General features: G+C 40.3%; 1 protein-coding gene across 1 annotated transcript in view; it reads left to right on the forward strand.

The window, feature by feature from the left end:
• LOC120940876 (acetyl-coenzyme A synthetase, cytoplasmic-like) overlaps positions 1-22,642 on the forward strand; it is a 58,132-nt gene extending 35,490 nt beyond the window's left edge. Inside the window, exons 8-18 of the mRNA XM_040353969.1 lie at positions 475-612; positions 2,394-2,564; positions 4,843-4,976; positions 5,906-6,038; positions 11,400-11,456; positions 14,148-14,228; positions 16,215-16,323; positions 16,406-16,474; positions 18,438-18,614; positions 18,856-18,930; positions 20,861-22,642. Coding sequence (XP_040209903.1) covers positions 475-612; positions 2,394-2,564; positions 4,843-4,976; positions 5,906-6,038; positions 11,400-11,456; positions 14,148-14,228; positions 16,215-16,323; positions 16,406-16,474; positions 18,438-18,614; positions 18,856-18,930; positions 20,861-20,988 — 1,272 coding nt within the window. The 3' untranslated portion in view covers positions 20,989-22,642. The remainder of the gene's footprint in view (positions 1-474; positions 613-2,393; positions 2,565-4,842; positions 4,977-5,905; positions 6,039-11,399; positions 11,457-14,147; positions 14,229-16,214; positions 16,324-16,405; positions 16,475-18,437; positions 18,615-18,855; positions 18,931-20,860) is intronic.
• Positions 22,643-23,081: the final 439 nt, after the last annotated feature.

Genomic DNA, 23,081 nt, shown 5'->3' on the forward strand with positions numbered 1-23,081 from the left:
GTCAAATTCCAGACCTAAATCCAATTCAGAATCTGTGGCAAGACTTGGAAATTACTGTTCAGACACTCTCCAAACAATCTGACAGAGCTTGAGCTATTTTGCAAAGAAGAATGTGCAAAAAATGTCAATCTCTAGATGTGCAAAGCTGGTAGAGACATCCCCAAAAAGACTTTGTAGCTGTAATTGCAGCGAAAGGTGGTTCTACAAAGTATTGATTCGGAGGGACTGAATCCAAATGTACACCACACATTTAACATATTAATAAAAACAAATTGAAAGCCATTTATCGTTTTCCTTCCACTTCCCAATTATGTGCTTCTTTGTGTTGGCCTATCACATAAAATTTTCGTTTTTGGTTGTAACATGATAAAATGTGGAAAATTTCAAGGGGTATGAAGGCGCTGTAAATGCTGTTGATTATTATGCTATTGCTATTATACTTTATATACTGTATTGTTATGCTTTTGTATGAAGGTTTCCTGGAACCCAGACAGTGATTTGTGGTTGGATGAGCTGATGGTAGACGCAAAAGAAGAATGTGAACCTGAGTGGCTGGATTCAGAGGATCCTCTTTTCATTCTCTATACCAGTGGCTCTACTGGGAAGCCTAAGGTACAGAGCCTGTTATTCTATGTTGGGAATTGTATCTTACAAATGTATCCAAAATTATCAAGCAGGACAGACCTGTTCTCTGTGTCATAGTTTATAGGCTGTAGTATCTATAAATGGGTCTAAATATCTTTAGTTAAACTGAGTCTGACAAATGATGTGGCCATTGAATGTACTCAACTGACATCGGTCTATTCAGGCAAAATTACTGTGGTTGGTTCTCTCCCCGCTTAGTCTCCTACTGCAAATCTAAACTCTTAGATGATAACACTTTGAGATACCGGTAATATTTTTATGCTTGTCCTGCCCCTCTTTGTTAGTGGCCAGTGTAAAGAAGTCAATGGGAGAACGGTTCCCTTAGATTGATGATGAATGGGATATGCGTCCCTTGCATTGGTGGGCATTGGGGGGAAAAAGATTTCTTGTATATTGGTCTTCAGTGGTAAAAGTGCTCCTTTTTACATTGGTGGTCAGCTGGAAAAGCACTCCTTTTACATTTGTGGCCAGTAGGAAAATTCTCCTTTACATTGGTGGTCACCTTAGATTTATAAATGGGACATGCCTCCCTTGCATTGGTGGGCACTGGGAAAAGGGCTCTTTTATATTGGTGGTCAGTGAGAAAAGTGCTCATTTTTAAATTGGTGGTCAGTAAAAGAAGGGCCCCCTTATATAAGTAACCATTTGGAAACGTGCCCCTTACATTAATGTGCAGTAATAAACTGCCTTTTTGAATTGGTGGTCAGTGGGGGGAGGGTACTATAACATTGGTGGTCAGGACACCTCCTACACTGTGGTCATTGGAAATGCTCCCTTACAGTGGTGTCCGGTGCTAAACTGCCCCTTTACACTGGTGGTCGGTGGTCAAAGGGTCCCATTACATTGTGTTCATTAAAGGAACGGACACCCTTACATTGGTGGTGAATGGTTAAGTGCTCCCTTACATTGGTAATCGGTGATAGAAGGTTCCCCTTATACTGGTGGTCACTGATGAAGTGCCCCCTTCATTAGTGGTTTCTGGTGAAGTGCAAGTTTGCATTGGTGGAAGTTGGTTATTTATCACAAGAAGAAGGTAGTAAGTGAATTGAATGTGTAGATAAGAAGGTTACTGTGAGATAAAATTAAAGAACACTGGTAAAATAACTTCTACATCTTAATAAATTTACATCTGTCATATTTACCTATATAACTAAAGGTGTCTCTTTTAAGTTTCCTATTGGTGTCAGAAGACTCAGGGAAGAAGTCGTGCAGAAAAATGTCACGTAGTTATATCCACGTAGCATGTGGGGACATTTGTAAACACATTCTTTTTTTAATGACGCATTGAAGACAGCCACTCCCTGCTTAAACATTCCAGATAAGAGTGACAATTTCATTTTTACACACATCATCTGAAAAGGCTATGATTGCTTTATGTATGCTTGTCTGAGCTATAAACATCAGGAATGCTTTTCCTGTTCATTTTTTTTTTAGATTATCAATTGAGCTGTTTACAAGGTGCTGCAATTTATTACAGATGTGCCATTTCCCACTTAGTGTAAGATTTTTATGGGAATTTATCTAAGTTCCCTCCCCAACACAAATCTCCAGCTGCATAGATCTCTTGTGTCGGAGAACTTGTCAGAAGTTATCATTTTGATAACCAGAACGGAGCAGCAGAAAGACTCAGGAGCTTTGGAGAGAGATAAGTAAACGCTGCAGATATGTGCCTAGGTCAGATTTCATGAATGGGAGTTTACATCCACTTTAAGGCATATGAAAAGACACGCTTTCTGTTTTCTTTGCAGGGAGTGCTTCACACAGTTGCAGGATATCTACTTTACACAGCACTAACCTTCAAGTATGTGTTTGACTACCATGAAGATGATGTCTATTGGAGCACAGCTGACATTGGATGGATTACAGGTCATTCTTACATCACTTATGGTCCGCTAGCTAATGGTGCTACTAGTGTCATGGTAAGCTTCTCAAACGATATGGCTCTTCTAAAACAAAGAGGGTTTTGTATAAAAACTCTGAGTTGGTCTTGCTGTAGAACTTCAGTGGCTTTTGACAAATTTGTAATCAATATATTGGATGCCCTTTTGGGGAAATGAAACATTTCTGCATAGGTTTTAGTAATCAGAGGTTGGTCATTATATTTATAGGGTAACTCTATTTTAGTGGGAAAAATAATAATATAGCACATACAATTACTACACAAGCCATGTGAGGTGGGCATTCCCCCTGTCAGAACACAACAGCTCAGCGGGGGGAGATCGCTAACTAACCTTGCATGGTTAGTACAGTGTCTCCGACTGGAGCGGAATATTTTATTTTTTTTCCGCTTTTTTATTTGTTTTCACTTTTTCCAGCTTTATAGGAAGGAGACCAGGTACTTTTAGAGATATCTGGCCAACTTCTGCAAGAGAGAGACTATTACCAAAAGAAGAACGTAAACACATTGTACTGTGTTGGGGCTATTAAGGCATTATGATGGCTTTATGACGCTTTCCATCTCTATGTAAGCAAGTAGCTGTAAATTATTAATAGCTGTTTTGCCTCAGAAAGACATGTATAGCAGAACTAATATATACTGTTTTTATTGTTTTTTTTATTTTTATTTTTCCCCTGTTTTTTGACCTTTTCATTTATCAATCGCATAGTTGTGTGCTTTGCAAAAAAAAAAAAAAAAATGATAAGCAAGGATCAGGCAGGAAGCATTAAAGGTGAGATGAGCTAATCAATGAGCTGTTTCTTTCTCCACTGTCAGGTCACAGTTGCAGGAGCTTAATCTTAACCACTTCAATACCAGGCACTTGCACCCCCTTCCTGCCCAAGCCAATTTTCGGCTTTCAGCGCTGTCGCTGTTTAACCACTTGCCGACTGCCTAACGTAGCTATACGTCGGCAGAATGGCACAGGCAGGCAAAGCAACATATATAAATGTTGCCCCCCCCCCCCAGCCATTGGCTCCCACTGCTATTAATCAAAGTCGGTGAGCCAATGAGAGAGGGCATGGGGTCGAGCCACGGCTCTGTGTCTGAATGGACACACGGAGCAGCGGCTCGGTACAGGCACGCTGCAGGAGGGAGGGACTGGAGAAGAGGAGGAGGATCTGAGCTGCTCTGTCCACTCGCTGTCCAGAGCAGGTAAGTAGAACATGTTTAAAAAGAACAAACAAATACAAAAACACGACTTTAATATCCTTTTAAGTTGTCAAAAAACAAAGAAAAAAACGCACCAGAAATGTGCACTCTAATAAGTCTAAGGGAAACTGCGGGTAATCTGCACATGAGCCACAAGTACACTGAGATGCACTCATGCTGCAGCCAAACCACAGCGCAGCAGTGTGAAACCACCCTTATGACCCGTACACACGATCAGACCTTTTACAAATTTGCATCGGAATTCTGACGGAATTCCATCTGAGTAAAATAGAACATGTTCTCTATGTAAACTCAGATGGAATTCATCGGAATTTGCGATGGAATTACTCCGTTGGGGCATACACACGGTCGGAATTTCCGATTGGAAAAAGTCCGTCTGACTTTTTCCATCGGAAATTCTGATCGTGTGTACGGGGCTTTAGGCACAGTAGGCCTGTTCGTGTAGAAGGCCTTTCACTGTAGCTGGACACTATTTTCTAGCAGTGAAGGTATGGGTTTTTCTTGTAAACTTATTTGTATATTATTCCTTTTATTCATAGCCAGGTTAGGAGAATATGTTCTTTCTAAAAATATGATTTTAGCAGAAGAGTGTTACAAAGTTTGTGCCTTCAGGCTCCACTGCTGAAAAATTGCCCTGAATATATCTTTGGCCTATTCCAAAATACATTTGTAATGGAAGCAAGTATTCTCAGACTTTTAAAGGAGAAGTACCAATGCTTGTTTGGCTGTACTGCTACTGTGAACGAACTGCACTCCTGTGACCTGTTTTCAACAGACAGCGGGCTGAAGCCTGCTGTCAGCGGGTGTCACAGCCGGTCCTTTCGGGATCCGCCCACATGCCAGGACCGACACCCGGCTCAGCCTCTCAGCAAGGGAAGTATGAATCATGAAAAAAAAAAAAAAAACTTTTAAACTAGTTCTGGGGCAGTAACTTGATTCTCGGTGAAGCTGCATAGGAAATATCAACTGCTATCCGAAGATTTTCATTCAGGTGTTTACATAAAATACTTTTGAAACTGATCTGTTTTATAATCTAGTTTGACAATTTGACACTGACACATCCCTTTTTTTTGTTTTTGTTTTTTTAGTTTGAAGGCATTCCTACCTATCCACATGTGGGGAGATTCTGGGAAATCATTGAAAAGTATAAAGTGACCCAGTTTTATACGGCACCCACTGCCATCCGCCTGCTCATGAAGTATGGAAATGAAGTCATTCAGAAGTAGGTGTTTTGGAGTGTAACGGCTCATCGGAAAAGACTTTCTCCAAAATTAGACATGCACTCCTCCAAGGACTGCATATTATGCAAATGAATAATTGGGCATGTTATTTATATATAATATAGTGTGTGTGTGTATGTGTGTGTATAAAATATATACATCCACACTGTATGTGTTAAAAGCAGTCACAAAATACACGGTCTTAGGTCCATGTGTACATTGGTGTCTATGTTTGCAGTGTCTAAATGACATTAAAACACATCCAAAAGAGCAATGAAAACAGTTACTAATGCAGCAAAGTCTATGAAGCACAGAGCTGCTAACCATAACTGCAATATGCAGCTTACTGCTCATCTGAATTGCACCTAATGCTGCCAGTTTTGAAGCCTTTTCCCCAGTAATCGGACCCATATAGTTTCCATTTATTTCTCATTTTCATGTGACTAAATTATTGAAATGTTGGTGAAGGTGGATCAGAACTACTTCTATACTAGTCAAATCAGGATTTTTGATTAATATTCCATCCCAAATGTCATAATTTTGCGAATTTGAAACTGGGGCGGGGGAATATTGTGAGCAGAAATAAATGATAACAATTGACCATAACTATTACAAAGCCCCTCTAAGAAGCACATATCCAAACTGAATCTATAAAGAAAGGTTGGATGACTTTCTCTGCTGCTAAAAATGTATCTATCGCAGATGTTAAGTGGGCAGTAAGAAAACGTATAGTGTCACAATGCAGTGTGTATGGATTTATCATGATTGCTTCTGTTCCCTACACAGTATGAATGTTGAATATGTTTTGAAGATGACCCTATTTACTATCCGCCAAGATGCAGGGCTCTCTGGTGCTTGGACAGCTTAATATTTTGGAAATGTCTTTTATATGATTTGATTGGTCATCATGGTCAATATTTTTTTAATCTAGGTATGATTTAAATTCTTTGAAGATTCTTGGAACTGTAGGAGAACCCATCAATCCAGAAGCCTGGCTGTGGTACTATAATGTCATTGGCAATAAGAGGTGTCCCATTGTTGACACCTTTTGGCAGACAGAAACGGTAAGTTTTGCATCCTGATAATTAGAACTGTTTATGTTGGCTTTTGATTATGTTTAAAACCTCATTCCCATAAGACAAGATAGGACAGTCCTTTTTTTATTTTACCAGTTTGACAAAATTTGTGAAATTACCAGAGGGCAAAACATGGTCGTAGAAGTGCACCAGTGATAACCAAAGTTCTCCTTCCTTTTTTTTATTCCTCCCAATTTTCAGACTAAATTCAGTCTTAAAATATATTACTAATACCCACAGGCAGAATCTGATGAGTTTGGCTTGGTCAATGATAAATGATAAAATCACTAAGTTAAAAAAAATCATCCCTCAAAAATTATAAATTTGGTTTTCATCTTTGATTAAATGACAAAATGGTTAAGACCTAGGCCGAGATGACTTATTTAGACATGTACTGAGCAATAATGCAAGACAAAAATAGGGACACAATATCTTCTTGACTATTCTTAATGAAAAAATGGTTAGCATTTTGCAGGACAAATAAGGCTATATTCACATGGGAGGTTGTGTGTGTGTGTGTGTGTGTGTGTGTGTGTGTGTGTGGCCGTGTGGCCAGGGGCGGCTGCCGGCAGCAATTGGGAAAATTCTGGCCAGTGGTAAATGGCATACCTAGCACATCAGACACCCAGGACTGATTATGATCTCACACAGTCTACCTTGAAGAAGAATTTCAGGAGTAATGTGCTTAGATTGAAGTGGTCAGAAGTATGAAATGTAAAAAAACAGTGAGGGAAATTTTCAAAGCTCCAGAATCTGGGGCAGCTGTGTATGGCAACCAATCAGCTTCTACCTTCAGCTTGCTCAGTTAAGCTTTGAAAATGTAAGCTAAATGCTGATTGGTTGCCATGCACAGTTGCTGCAGATTCAGTCTGCTCCAATTTTGATAAATTCCCCTAAGTGTCTATCTATAGTGCAGGGGTCGGGAGTACAAAATGCACAGGCCACTTCAGAGTACAGCCAAAATGACCCCTCTTCCCAGTACAAATCGTCCATATCTCTTACAGTACAGAACTCCCCTAACATTCCTAAATTCCACCCCCTCCAAGACAGACCCCCTCTGTACAGACTCTCCTCCCTCCCTGCAGACAGACCTGCCCCATCACAGACCAACCCCTCTCCTTCCCTTCCTCCCAGCACACAGACCCCTCAGGGCAGACTGACCCCCTCCAGCACAGAGAACTCTGAGCAGTGGCGGCTGGTGTTCAATTTTTTTTTTGGGGGGGCGTGAACAGACTGAAAAAAAAAAGCCCATCAATTGCCGCCACTGTGCCCATCAATTGCCGCCACTGTGCCCATCAAGCGCAGCCACTGCAATGCATGAATCTATGGTGATAGAGAAGTGGCAGGAGAGAGGGGGCGGCGCCCGTGCGCCCCTTACAGACGCACCACCACTGACTGAGACATATATTTTAAGGAAATTCGAATGAAGCTAGTCTTCTGTGATTTGAAACATCCCAGGGAGTTTGCATTGTGGAAAAGTTCAAACTCTTTTAAACAAGAACACATTATTACATTACTTAAAGTGGAGGTTCACCCAAAAAATCTATTTTTAACATTAGTTTGAGGCTAATTTTACTAAGCAGAATCGGGTGTTTTTTTTTAAATGAATGCAGTACTTAGCGTTTTAGAGATCAATGTTCTCCCGCCGCTTCCGGGTATGGGCTGCGGGACTGGGCGTTCCTATTTGATTGACAGCCTTCCGACGGTCGCATACAGCGCGTCACGAGTTTCCGAAAGTAGACGAACGTCGGTGCGCAGTTGCCATATAGACGTTCAGCTTCTTTCGGCAAATTGTGACGCGCTGTATGCGACCGTCGGAAGGCTGTCAATCAAATAGGAACGCCCAGTCCCGAAGATCATACTCGGAAGCCACGGAGAACATCGATCTCTAACATGGCAAGTACTGCATTCATTTAAAAAAAAAAAAAACACGGATTCTACTTAGTAACATTAGCCTCAAACTAATGTTAAAAAATTTTTTTCGTGTGAACTCCTGCTTTAATCTTACAAGACATGGGAAGTGTGTTTTGTCAGAGAATTATTTTCCCTCTGATTTTTCCAAAAACTTAAACCATGAAAATACAGGGTGTTGTCCATGGCAACTAGTCGTGTTTTTTTTTTACTTAATTTAGTGTTTTTTTTGTTTTTTTAAGGCTCATGCACACATCGTCGTCCTATACTACTTTGACTAAGTGCTCTTGTACCTGTTAAAGTGTCACGAATTCCATTTGCAGGATATGGAGTACTGTGCAAAGCAAAGTCATGCTCATGAGCAATTAATGTGGGAAGGTACTGGTTTTAGCTAGGCGTGAAGGTGAATATGACAATGTAATGCCTATATGTCATTTGCTAGTCATTGCAGATGATTGCACACTTGATGCAGAGGCTAATAGATATATTGGAGTTGTTAGTACTGCAGTCTCTGAACTTTGTGTATGCAATAAATCTTAATAATGAGTTTAGCAAATTGTTCTCTGTGTGATGTTTTATTCTAAATTCTTGAGGCTATAAAGTTATAAATTGTCTACCTAAGAATCATAGTTACATAGTTAGTCAGGTTGAAAAAAGACACAAGTCCATCCAGTCCAACCACAAAAAATAAAATAAACAAACAAAACAAAAAACACAGTACAATCCCATACACACAACTCCATACCTACAGTTGATCCAGAGGAAGGCAAAAAAAAAACAGCAGAGCATGATCCAATTTGCTACAGCAGGGGAAAAATTCCTTCCTGATCCCCCAGAGAGGCAATCGGATTTACCCTGGAACAACTTTACCTACAAATCTTAGTACTCGGTTATATTCTGTACATTTAAGAAAGTATCATCTGACCTATGATGTGTATACTTTTTTTGCTGACAAGCTATCTACCACAATTTTGCAAATGTTACTGTGTGCTCTGTACAGTATGCCAAGAGTATGTGACAAAGGCATCTTTTTTTTTTTTTTTGACTGTCCTATAGATTAAGCCAACTGTACTGAACTACGCTAAGCTAGACATACATTTTGTTCGGTGCTACAGTTGACATTTCCCCACAAGATTGCCTAGAGTTATGCCGCGTACACACAATCGGAAATTCCGACAAGAAAACCGGGATTTTTTTTCTGACCGAATTTTGGCTCAAACTTGTGTTACACACGGTCACACAAAAAAATCCCACCGTCAAATACGCGGTGACGTACAACACTACGACGAGCCGAGAAAAAGTTCATTGCTTCCGAGCATGCGACGACTTGATTCCGAGCATGCGTGTTTTTTTTTTTTTTTTGTACGTCGGAATTGCATACAGACGATCTGAATTTCCGACAATAACTTTTCTTGTCGGAAAAATTGAGAACCAGCTCTCAAATTTTTGTTGTCGGAAATTCCAACAGAAATAGTCCGCTGGTGCCTACACACGGTTGGAATTTCCGACCAAAAGCTCACATCGAACTTTTCTTGTCGGAAATTCCAACCGTGTGTACACGGCATTAGACACATTTCAGATCTTTTTCTGGTCAGATATCTATACCTGGAAATAATATCAAGGTTTTTTTTTTTTTTTCTTTTGTTTGGCGTTGGCCAACAGAAAACAAATCAAGATGTGATAATTTTTAAAATGTAACCATACACTTAAAGTTCACCAAAATGGCATCTCCAATCTTGTTCATCGAATAGTTGACACTGTCTCTCTGGTATGGTGTGTGTGTGTGTGTGTGTGTGTGTGTGTGTGTGTGTGTGTGTGTGTGTATATGTATGTATGTATGTATGTATGTATGTATGTGTATATATGTATATATGTATATATATGTGTGTGTGTGTGTGTGTGTGTGTGTGTGTATGTATGTATGTATATATATATATATATATATATATGGGGAGGGAGAGAGAGACTCTCTTCCAACTGCATAGAGAGCATACAGCCCCACCTAGTGGCCGAAAAGAAATGATCGTGCCAATATAGTATTACACACTCCAAAGTCAGATAGTAATGACCAGCATTAAGTACCGACAGCATTATATATACCCCAATATCCTATCTATAATCAGCGGACAGGCCTGGTGCATCAAGCCAACCTCCCCAAACCCTCACAATTTTAGCAGGACATCCACGATGCTGGTAAATAACCTTTCACATCTTAAAGTAGTACCCAATATGGTCTAGCCATTCTTTAAGGGATGATGGGGAAGTGCTTTTCCAGTGGAGGAAAATAATTTTACATACCTGAAACAAGGCTCTGGAAACTGTTTCCTTAGTAAAGGCATCTAGTATAATATCAAAAACTCCCAGCACACAGCGCCTGGGGTCAGAAGGGATGTCTGTTTGGAATACACCATTGACCATTGCAAGAACATGTTCAGTATCTGTGTAACTTGGGACATCTCCACAGCATGTGGATGACATCCCCATGATCTCTGCTACATTTTGGACAAACTGGTTCTGGCAAAAGTCCAATTTTTAAACAATTTCACTGGGGTATTATGAACTTGCGATAGCCACTGAAATTTATTAAGAGAACTAGTTTGAACTACTTCCAGCGCATTTTCCCACTGTTCACCGGACAAGTCTACCACAGATCCATGGCCTTACAGGGGTAGGCTTCCAAATAGATATTCAGTAGGGATGCATAACAATTCAAAATAAGGCCCTTGTATTTCACTGTGCCGCAACAGCCCAAAAATTGGTGCAAGGAGAGTGAAAAGTCAGAGGGATTTTGTGCCTGTACTGCGTGGGACGGCTACAAATAGTAAAAATGCATGGATTGTAGTAGACCGTACAAAGTCTACAATGAATAGGATGCATTAAGGTGAAAAAACCCCTTGCAGTGTCCAGCCGTTTTACTTACCTGAGCCCTAAATTTCCGTGGCCACGATCCAGCGTCGCTTTCGCCATTGGCTCCTGTAGCTGTTAATCAAATCCAATGACACGTGGGGTGGGGCCGAGTCATGCACTCGGTGGCTTTGGATGCCGAGTGTATGACACGGGGGCCCGCACGCAAGGTAACCCCCTCGGGAGAAAGCTTCCCACAGGAGGTTTTGTATTGCGGGGAGGAGCCACCATGGGACCCCAGAACAGGAGGATCGGGGGCCACTGTGTGCAAAACCAACTGCACAGTGGAAACTAAATGTGATTTGGTAATGTAGAAATGTGACAGAGGAATTTTACTTATCAAGGATTTCAGTATGTACATTCCTACTGACCCTATATGGGGATGTTTTTGCATATTGTGCAGAGTATTGTAAATTGGGTGAATCTTGCTGTCTTTAATGGATAACATTAGTAGCTCACTGAATGCTGTCACTTAGGTCTTTTGAATTACTCTTTAACCACAACTAAAAATCTCTTGTACTGATCTGTTTTCAGGGAGGTCATGTGATCACTCCTCTCCCGGCTGCCACTCCACTGAAACCTGGATCAGCTGTAAGTAGCAATACATTAAATGATGATGTTACGCTGAGTAAATATGTTGAACTTTAAAAATGGCAACTAACTATGGTACAATAAATTATCCACAGGCAACACTTTAAAAGCCTTTGAATGTTAACAGTTTAGAAATGCAGAGGAAGTGTGGCACTAGAATTATTGTTGTCGCATTGACGTTTGCTGCCACACATGAGCATTTACATTTGTGTTTGAGCATTGGGGGGGGGGGGGGGTTGCGGGTGTAATTTTAAAATGTATTCATTTTAATGTACTTTTTAGTTTTTTCATCTTTATTGCTATCACAACATCCCTTGTGATGGCATGGGCCATGACAGGTCCTTTTTTTGGAGGGATCTGGCATCTATTTTTATATCCCATATTTCTCCTGGCCTCCAAAGCATCTGATCAAACTACCGGTCCGGTAATGACTTGTAAACAGACTAGAGCTGTACAATTCTGGGTAAAATGAGAATCTGGATTTTTTTTGCTTAGAATAAAGAAAAAAATTGGGCTAACTTTTTTACTGTTTGTTTTTTATTCAATAAAGTGCTTCCCCCCCCCCCCCAAAAAAAATGCATTTGAAAGACCTCTATGTATGTATGTATGTACAGTACAGACCAAAAGTTTGGACACACCTTCTCATTCAAAGAGTTTTCTTTATTTTCATGACTATGAAAATTGTAGATTCACACTGAAGGCATCAAAACTATGAATTAACACATGTGGAATTATACATAACAAAAAAGTGTGAAACAACTGAAAATATATTTCATATTCTAGGTTCTTCAAAGTAGCCACCTTTTGCTTTGATTACTGCTTGGCACACTCTTGGCATTCTCTTGATGAGCTTCAAGAGGTAGTCACCTGGCGCAGCACCCCATCACTCTCCTTCTTGGTCAAATAGCCCTTACACAGCCTGGAGGTGTGTTTGGGGTCATTGTCCTGTTGAAAAATAAATGATGCCCCAACTAAACGCAAACCGGATGGAATAGCATGCCGCTGCAAGATGCTGTGGTAGCCATGCTGGTTCAGTATGCCTTCAATGTTGAATAAATCCCCAACAGTGTCCCCAGCAAAGCACCCCCACACCATCACACCTCCTCCTCCATGCTTCATGGTGGGAACCATGCATGTAGAGTCCATCCGTTCACCTTTTCTGCATTGCACAAAGGCACATTAGACCAGTGGAAATCTGTGCTTTGGTCTGATGAGTCCAAACTTGAGATCTTTGGTTCCAACCCCCGTGTCTTTGTGCGACGCAGAAAAGGTGAACGGATGGACTCTATATGCCTGGTTCCCACCGTGAAGCATGGAGGAGGAGGTGTGATGGTGTGGGGGTGCTTTGCTGGTGACACTGTTGGGGATTTATTCAAAATTGAAGGCATACTGAACCAGCATGGCTACCACAGCATCTTGCAGCGGCATGCTATTCCATCCGGTTTGCGTTTAGTTGGGCCATCATTTATATTTCAACAGCACAATGACCCCAAACACACCTCCAGGCTGTGTAAGGGCTATTTGACCAAGAAGGAGAGTGATGGGGTGCTGCGCCAGGTGACTACCTCTTGAAGCTCATCAAGAGAATGCCAAGAGTGTGCCAAGCAGTAATCAAAGCAAAAGGTGGCTACTTTGAAGAACCTAGAATATGAAATATATTTTCAGTTGTTTCACACTTTTTTGTTATGTATAATTCCACATGTGTTAATTCATAGTTTTGATGCCTTCAGTGTGAATCTACAATTTTCATAGTCATGAAAATAAAGAAAACTCTTTGAATGAGAAGGTGTGTCCAAACTTTTGGTCTGTACTGTGTGTGTGTGTGTGTGTGTGTGTGTGTGTGTATATATATATATATATATATATATATATATATATATATATATATATATATATATATATATATATATATATATATATATATATATATATATATATATATATATATATATATATATATATATATATATATATATATATATATATATATATATTATTATATATATATATATATATATATATTATTATATATATATATATATATATATATTTATGATGGAGTGTAAGTGTTCAAAAATGGACCTGAACAGATACAGATGTTCACAAATAATCATCTGTTTACATCCACCTGCTCATAGACATTATAGTGTGGTCTAGTCTGGATCCATCTAAAAAACTGTGTGAAAGAGACATTTTAAGAGCATTTTATTACAACAGCCATGCAAACAACAATAGGCTGACCATGGATAAACCAACATAGTTTAGATCTTCTTTCATGCAGTGTAGGGCCTAGCTGACCAGATAGACTGAATAGATTGCTAAGGTAGACCCTCAAATTACACAAAGCCAAATTGGAAAGATCTGGCCTTTCGATACCCAAATTGTGTAGACAGGAACTCAAGCAGTTCACTTCCAGCAGTACATTGGTAGAATAGGTTGAATTGATATTTTTTAAGATAACTTGCCATCCGTTTTATGTCCAGCTTGGTTTGCAAATCTGTTTTCTGTATGATTATACTGTGCAACATACATAATGGGTACTTGTTTGTGTAACTAATTTTCTCTGACTAGAATGGTGTTTTATTTGTACTGCCATGATAACCTGCAACGCACATCTCAGCGCCAAGTGTGTATTTCTTATAGTCTTCACATGTACAGGTATCCATACACTGACTAAATTGTATGTTACAGACTTTTCCATTTTTCGGTGTGGTCCCTGCTGTTCTGAATGAGCATGGAGAAGAACTGGTCGGGGAAGCTGAAGGCTATCTAGTAAGTGATGTCTTATGCCGCGTACACACGATCGGATTTTCCCAGGTTTTTCAGACGGAATTTCGCTCAAGCTTGGCTTGCATACACAAGGTCACAAAAGTTCTCTGAACTTCCGATCGTCAAGGACGCGGTGACGTACAACACTACAATGATCACTAAGATCGATGCTTCCGAGCATGCGTCAGAATTGTTGCAGATTATCGGATTTTCCGTTAGGAATTTTTTCCGTCTGGAAAATTTGAGAACCAGCTCTCAATCTTTTGTTGGCGGAAATTCCGACAGCAAAAGTCCGATGGAGCATACACACGTTTGGAATTTCCGTTCAAAAGCTCACATCGGATTTGCTGTCGGAATTTCTGATCGTGTGTACGGGGCATTAGAAATTCATTCTACACTATATACAGTGTGGATGTACCTATTGGATGTGATTTTTTTTTTCCATGTCTGCATATTGATTTGTTGCGTATATAAAACTGATTAAAGCGGAGGTCCAGTAAAAAAAGAAATAATAAGTCAGCAGCTACTAACACTGTGTAGCTGCTGACTTTTAATAAGGACACTCACCTGTCCTTGTCGCCAGCGATGTCGGCCCCCGCCAAGGCCGATCCTCGATCCTGGCAGCTCCAGGCGCCGCCATCCACAGTAAGGGAAACGGGCAGTGAAGCCGTGCGGCTTCACTGCCCGTTTCCTACTGCGCGAGCAGCGTGGTGCTTTGTCAATGGGCTGGTTGCTTTCTGGGATACACACACTTCCCAGAATGCAACGCGCCCCATTCACAAGAAGAAATGCGCGTAGGAGGAGAAAGAGAATCCACCGGAGGATGAAGAGGCAGATTCGGGACTTCCGCATAGCAACAGCTATTTCGGGTAAGTAAAACATTTTTAATTTAATTTTTTATTTATTTTTTATTTTTGGAGGAAACTTTTTCAGGGTGGAACTCCACTTTAATATTAATAATCCATTCCGTTGTCCGTACTTCTCCTTTTTCAAAATTATGCAGAGAGTACTTTGCTACCTTTTAAACAATAGTTGAATGTCTCATGGAGCCCCAAGGATAGAGAATTTGTTTTGTTTATGCTTAAAGGGGTGGTTCCCCCTAAAACACATTTCTAACAATAGATTCGTAAGACCCGTTACACTGCGGGTAGGCTGGCTTTTTTTTTTTTTTTTTTTTTTTTTTTTTTTAAGTACATACCGACATCTCGGCGTTTCGTCCCTTGTCAGTGGGCGTTCCTAGTTGATTGACGTTCCTCGGACGGGCGCATACGTGACGTCACGACTTTCCGAAAGAAGCCGAACGTCGCTGCGCAGGTGCCGTATAGAGCCGACTCTATACGGCGCATGCGCAATGACGTTCGGCTTCTGTCGGAAAGTCGTGACGTCACGTATGCGCCCGTCCGAGGAACGTCAATCAAATAGGAACGCCCACCGCCAAGGGACGAGACGCCGAGATCTTGGAATGTACGAAAAAAAAAAAAAAAAAAGCCAGCCAACCCGCAGTGTAACGGGTCTTACGAATCTATTGTTAGAAATGTGTTTTAGGGGGAACCACCGCTTTAACCAAAGAATGGCTGTAGATTGGGAAAGACATCTGTGCCTTGCCAGCCTTTCCCACTCTGGTGTGTAGCAGTCAGTACATATGACATACTGGGAAGGCACCCTTCCGATGCTCAAAGGGGAAAGGAAAGAAATACGTTATCCACTCATTTTACAAAAGCTGCAAATAAAGGACAGAAAGAGGGGAGATTTACTAAATCTGGTGCAGCTGTGCATGGTAGCCAATCGTTTTCTAATGTCATCTTGTTAAATTACGCTTTGACAATAAAACCTGCAAGCTGACTGGTTAATATGCAGAGCTGCACCAGATTCTGTTGACACCAGTTTTATTAAATCGCCCCCCCCCCCCCCCCCACAGTGTAGCGGTCAGTGCATTTTTATATTTTCCATTTTCGATTTAAGTCCTCATTCCACTTTTTAAAATTCTAGGTCTTTAAGCAGCCATGGCCATCTATAATGAGGACTGTGTATGGCAACCACGAGCGTTTTGAGAATACATACTTCCGAAAGTTTCCAGGATACTATGTGGCTGGAGATGGTAAAGAGTTCATTTATTATATTTATAAGCAGTGTGTATACAATAAAACACAATTTGACACATTTTTCTTATAATTCAATAGGATGCAAAAGGGATAAGGATGGATACATCTGGATTACAGGTCGGATAGATGACATGCTGAATGTGTCAGGTAAAACTCATGAAACTGGGGCATTTACATGTGCATGAGCCGCTTTAAGAAGTTAAATCAATCATAAAGTCTTTTTGCATCCCTTGAGAAAGCAATAGACTCTCTGAAACGTGGTGTCACATCAGTCTGAGTAGCAGAGATCCACAAGCCTGCTGGTTCTAGAACACTGAGTGGATTACTGTGTATGATGGTACAATGGCTTTTTAGTATAGTATAGTAAAAAAAAAACATTTATGTATACAGTAGTACCTTGGATTACGAGCATAATCTGTTCCAGAAGCATTCTTGTAATCAAAAGCACTCGTATATCAAAGTGAGTTTCCCCATAGGAATCAATGGAAACTCAATTTGCTCCAAAGTGACTGCTGGTGTATGCAGTACTGTATGTGGCCAGAGGTGCGGGGGCGCCGGTGTATGCAGTACCACATGTGGCCAGAGGTGCGGGGGCACCGGAGACCCTTAAGAACAGTGACTCTGAGTGTCTCCGGCGCCCCCACACCTCTGGCCAAATGCCGTACTGCACACCCCAGTGGCTTGAATCCTACTAGTCTTGCGGGACCTCGCTCACCAATCTAGTCTGGATTAAAAAATAAATAAAAATGGCTCATATTGCGAAACGCTCGTAAACAGTGTTACTCGCAATCCGAGGTTCCACTGTAGTTGGTGACCAAGCTGGTGAGGCAAGGTCACCCATAATCTGGTGACTGTTCTTTGTCCATTTACTTTGTAAGTTCAATATCCATTTTTTTTTTTGGTATGGTGTTTTTTTGCATATGGCAGATTGTTAGTGCTCAGCCTGTCCAAGCAGTATTACTGTGGAGTTAAATCACTATTTCAGATCAGCTGCATCATGGCTGTGGTTCAGATATTTAGTCTTATATCAGTCATACTTTTCAATGATTTTACTTCTGAATATATTGTTCTAGGCCTGAATTTTACATATAGTGAACACAAGCTTGAAAGTAAAAAATGTAATGAAAAAATGAACAATTTTAACTGGTAACAAAACACCTAGGAAAGTAGTCTAACATCTTCATGGCATTTCAAGGAAACAGTGATACGTTGGAGTGAACACATACACCTAAAACCGTCTGCATGTGGCTAATTAGTTGGTGGTACAGTAGTACTGATGTTCCATATAGCTTGACAAGTTGATATTGGTAAAGCATTATAAATGGAGGAAAGTGAGTAAAGAAAGAAAGAGGGAAACAAAAGAGGGGTGATTGGTGCCTAGGAGTTTAAAAGTTTTTTTTTTTTTTTTTTCATACAATACAGTAATACCTTGGTTTACGAGTAATGCGTTATACGACCGTTTTGTAAGACAAGCAACATTTGCATTTTTTTTTTTTATTTTGTCTTGATATACGAGCAGTAGTTTTACTGTAAAAACAAAAGAATTACACTCCCAATGTTGTGGAGTCTAGTGTTCATCCATGTAAAGCCACTGTATATATGTACAGTAAAGCTGTCGGAGAGGGTGGGGTGGGCGTAACATGCGTTCGGAGCACCCGGAAGTGATGTCAACAGTTCCCGAGTGTCTCCAGAAAGAGCTGGGAGCCACCATCGCCCCGAACCTTTGCCCACATATAGCGCTGTACACCAGCGACTTTACTGCACGTATACATATATACATGAATGGGCTCCAGACGCCTTAACATTGTGAATGTAATTCTTTTTTAATTTTTTTTTTCAACACAGAGGAACAATACAGTATTCCTACTACAGTACTGTATTTAATATGCGCTTTTGCTCATTTTTGTATGAATGGTTGTGGTATGAATTTTCTAAGTTTCCATTATTTCTTATGGGAAAATTTGCTTTGATATAAGAGTGCTTTGGATTACAAGCATGCTTCTGGAATGAATTATGCTCACAAACCTAGGTATTACTGTATACTGCACCTAATGTGTACTCGAACACTGTACACCTGCTCGTAAAAGTGAACATGAAATGTCCCTTGCAGGCCACCTGTTAAGCACTGCCGAGGTCGAATCTGCACTGGCAGAGCATCCAGCAGTTGCAGAATCAGCGGTAGTTAGCCGCCCACACACTGTGAAAGGAGAATGTATCTACTGCTTTGTCATTCTGAAAGATGGAAAGAAATTTACAGAAGTGATTTCAGAAGAACTTAAAAAACAAGGTAAGCCAAAGATCTATTGTTTTTGGTGTACATACTGTCTGTTCTGCTATTTGTATCCATTTTCCCACCCATGGATTATATGCTTTACATTAATGAGTATACAAAGATCTAATTTTCAGAACGGTACCTTATGAAACCCACAACTTGAGTTTTTGTTGACCAATCATGCTCTGGAAATCATGTTACAAATCTAACTGTTGTATGGACTTTGAACAATTTATTTAAGTCTTATTCTTTACAGTTCGTGAGAAGATTGGACCTATAGCAACACCAGATTTTATACAGGATGCTCCCGGATTACCAAAAACACGATCAGGTAAATACAGTAATTTTATATAAATACTACCAGCATAGTATAAAATTAAGCACACACAATATGTGTATATAGACTGGCATATGTCTTCTCAAGAGTAACAAGCCAGAAGGTACTGCCAACCTTTTTCAGAGCTAGAACCTGATGCTATTTTTACAAAAGGCTGGAAAGTCTGATATAATGAACCCTTCTGATGGCCCTTCCTGGGATAAGTCTAAATAGGCTTAATATCTCCTCCAATAATGTGTCCAGCAGGATCTGGCCATGTATAACCATCCTTTTACCCAGGGGTGGACTGACCATTGGGTCACTCGGGCACTGCCCGAGGGCCCCATGCCACTAGGGGGCCCCATCAGGGTTGCCAGGCTCAGTAAAACCAGGGACAGTATGTAAAAATCTATGTTTTTTTTAAATCTGTTCCTGATATGTCCGAAACCTGACATGCTTTTGATGTGAAAATCCTGAGATTTTAGCTGCCCCGCCTCTGCACTGCCTCCTGGCGTGGTGGCCATCTGTAAGTCCAGGGGCCCCTTAATCTTCTATTGCTCGGGGGCTCCATGAGTTGTCAGTCCGCCCCTGCTTTTACCCAAGACATTTTCAGAACATACTGTATCCATATATAAGCTGCAAATACTAGTGGACATGAATTTTTATTGTCTATTCAAGCTTCTTCCAACAGTAAATGTTATGAGTTGTAACTCCTTCAGATGGGGTGTTACCCAGTTTTTTAGGCTTTTCTGACCTACCACTTTCTTAGGTTTTGATGTTACCATTGAGTGAGTACCCAAGCTTCTTTTACTATATTTTTCCCATTTCATCGCCCCTACCCCATCTTCGGTAGAGATGGATTGTTCTGTGGATGCCTATTTGACATCTCTGATGAATGTGACATTTTTTAGATGTTGAACTGCTGCATGTGTTACAATGTTCCTTCTGCTTTTCATTGTACTGTAATGTCAAAGATTGTTTACTTTTATTGTATGTTCTGTGCATTATCCTTGTGATTCTACTCCACTAAAGCATTCAGTTTATTTTTTTATTAAAAACTCATTCAGACAATCTCCTCCAAAAGAAAAAGAATTCTGGGTAATGTTGTGGTAGGTCTTCAAGCGAATATCAGTTTCTTGCACTTTTGGATGGAGTTATTTGTATCGGTGCAGGGCCAAGTAAAAGATTTATTTAGCTACCTCCCACAGCATTCAGTATTTAGATTGGCAGTAGACTAATCGAAATGCGGTTGCTTCAGCATGGACTGACCAAATTTCGATCAATGTCTGGCCCTTATCTCATCCAAGCCCTCACAAAACCATTTATTATAATACTATAAATTAAATAGGTTCACTCTGCTGGCAATAGATTTTAGGTATTTTAAAGGAGTTCCACCCAAAAGTGGATCTTCCACTTTAAGCACTCCTCTCCACCTTACATGCCACACTTGGCATGTCATTTTTTTTGGGGGGGGGGGGGGCTTCGGTAGGTAGAGTGGGACTTCCTGTCCCACTTCCTCCCTCTGCCCAGGGACGGCATCTGTGACTTCTCGTCTAGCCTTAGGTGGCCCCTCCCTTTAGGTGATCTCCAGGGACACGTGACAGGTCCCAGGAGATCGCCTGTAAACTCATAGAGCACGGCGCGACTCGTGCATGCGCAGTGAGTGCCCGGCCGTGAAGCCGAAAGCTGCCCACACTATAAATGGAGGCGCCGGCCGGAGAGGGGGGGGGAGGAGCGGAGCTCCGGGCGGCCGCGTCTCTGGACCATGGAGCAGGTAAGTGTCTGTTTATTAAAAGTCAGCAGCTGCACTTTTTGTAGCTGTTGACTTTTAATAAACACTAAAAGCCTGGATCTCCACTTTAAGTAGCTAATGGTAGTTACATTCCTACAGCATTGGTTCATTGAGTAGAAGCATAACTAAATGACAAATTTTTTGTTTACTCAGGTAAAATAATGCGGAGGGTCCTCAGGCAGATTGCCCGGAATGAGAAAGATTTGGGAGACATCTCTACACTGGCAGATCCCAGCATAGTGGAGGTCTTGTTCAGCCAACGATGTGAAGCAGCAGCATGAAGGAATTTTAAGATTCGTTACAGTAGACAATCTGTTTTATAGTCTGAATATTCCATACCTCTTTATGTAAATATTTTAATATCCATCCATACGAAGATCCCTCCAAATCAGGATTGGCTTTCTGCACAAAGAAGTTATCTAGGTATATCTTCAGGGTGTGCTGGCCGTGAAACCTGCCCATGAAGAGAATAATTGATCTTATATTTTACGTTGGCTGGGTATAGCCATGGAAATTAGTTTCTGTCAATATTTATGTTGAGCTAATGTGTTCTGCAGTCATTTAATGATACTTTAAATACTATAATATGATTATTTTCTTTTAGTTGATATAATCAGCTTTAAGCCATAATTTTTTGGTTGAATGTATTTTATTTCCAGGTAAGCTGACACTAAAAGAGGTTCTAATTTAAAATGACTGGTGCAAAGGAAACAAACAAAAATGAAACATCCGTCCAGAGTGTTCAAATACATATCAATTTAGGTCTCTACGTTAATCTGTTAGTGATTTACTTCTGCTCCAGTTTCTTTGCACCGATCATTTAAATAAGCCCTATAGTGAAGGCTGTTGGGTCTTCATTTGCACAATGACCGCTTGGGGACGAGGGGCAAAATTCAGACCTAATGGTGCAGTTACCCATAACAAACAATCTGATTTTACATGCAGCAAGTATTGTTTGCTATAAGTTAGTTACATTTTTTTTGTCAATTGTTCTACTTGTTAGTAAAGTAGTTCAGACCGCAATGGTAGTGCAGGATATTTTATGCACTAGTTCAGTCTAGTGGAACTAATAGAAGATTGATTAATCGGTTGGATGTTTGCTATGAATTACGGTACTGTACAGAGCATTTCCCTTTGCCTTCTTAGATAAAAGGCTACCGACTTTCTGATCTTACAAACTGCATACTAAATGAATGTAAGGGTAAAGGCAATGAATGTATGAACAAAATGTCACACAATGTTTTTTATTGTTGCACAGTTGCCACACAAGCCTGTATGCCTCAAGCTCAGTCCTATTTTTCTTCTTGTTCTTTTTTTTTATTTTTATTTTTTTAGCATAGTGTAAAAAAGTCAAATAGCTGATTGGTTGGTGCAGGCAACACCACCCTAAATCTTTCATAGATTTACACTGTTCAGCTAATTAATGTATCTTTAAAGTAAAACTAAAGGCAACATTTTGAAAAAAAAAAATTGGATGGATTAGTTGTCTGTGCCCCTATCATGGAGATTCATCCTTTGTCCATTTTAACGTTATCAGGAAAAGTGAAAGTAAAAAAAGTCTAAATTTTGGGTTTTATCCAGAACAGCAACAGAAGGGACATTTTCCAATGGAGACACTGGTTCTGCTGACAGCCAAGGATTCCCTCGCTTTGGGGGGATTTTCTCTCGCTTCCTTTTGTGGCTATGAGACAGGAAGAGAAGGGAAATGTCCCCAATGGGACACATATAGAGAAACATGCCTGGCAGGCAGTAGTTCTACTTTAAAGCAAATATTTAGTGAATGACTGGTAAATTAATTATTTAGTGAATGAAAGGACACAAAAGTATTCAAATTCAAAAGTGGTGAAACGTGTTCTGGATGGTAATTGCAAGAATACATGTTGCAAAACCTCTTAACAGTTTGTGAAAATAAATTGCCATGCAGCATACTAGTGAGATAGCCATGCAAAAAAAGAACTATTTAATCTGAAAATCTTTCGACTGTTCATGATTACCAAATGCCGTGAAACCTCAAAATGGTGTGATAAGGGGGGTGCAGTCTCATTTCGGGGCATTGTTGGATAGTGCACTGAAAGTGTAATTACACTTTTGTTGATTTTTGCACATTGCCAGGATTTTAACAAACCTTGTTGCTGATTTATTTTTATTTTTTTTCAGAAATATTTTTCACCATGCCTTTTCCAGACTGATCCCTGAATGGGAGTGTCTGCGTTCATTATCACCTTAAGTAAATGACCAAAACTGCAGTGTGTGCATCCCATTAGTACACACACCTTAGGAATTATCGCTTTGTAAAATGTATTTCCTATTAAAGGGGATACCTAAAATTGTGCTTGTATCAAAAGCTGTCTCTTTCCCCATTTACTTTAAAGTG

The sequence above is a fragment of the Rana temporaria genome, chromosome 5, assembly GCF_905171775.1.
Source record: "Rana temporaria chromosome 5, aRanTem1.1, whole genome shotgun sequence".
Classification (NCBI taxonomy): Eukaryota; Metazoa; Chordata; class Amphibia; order Anura; family Ranidae; genus Rana; species Rana temporaria.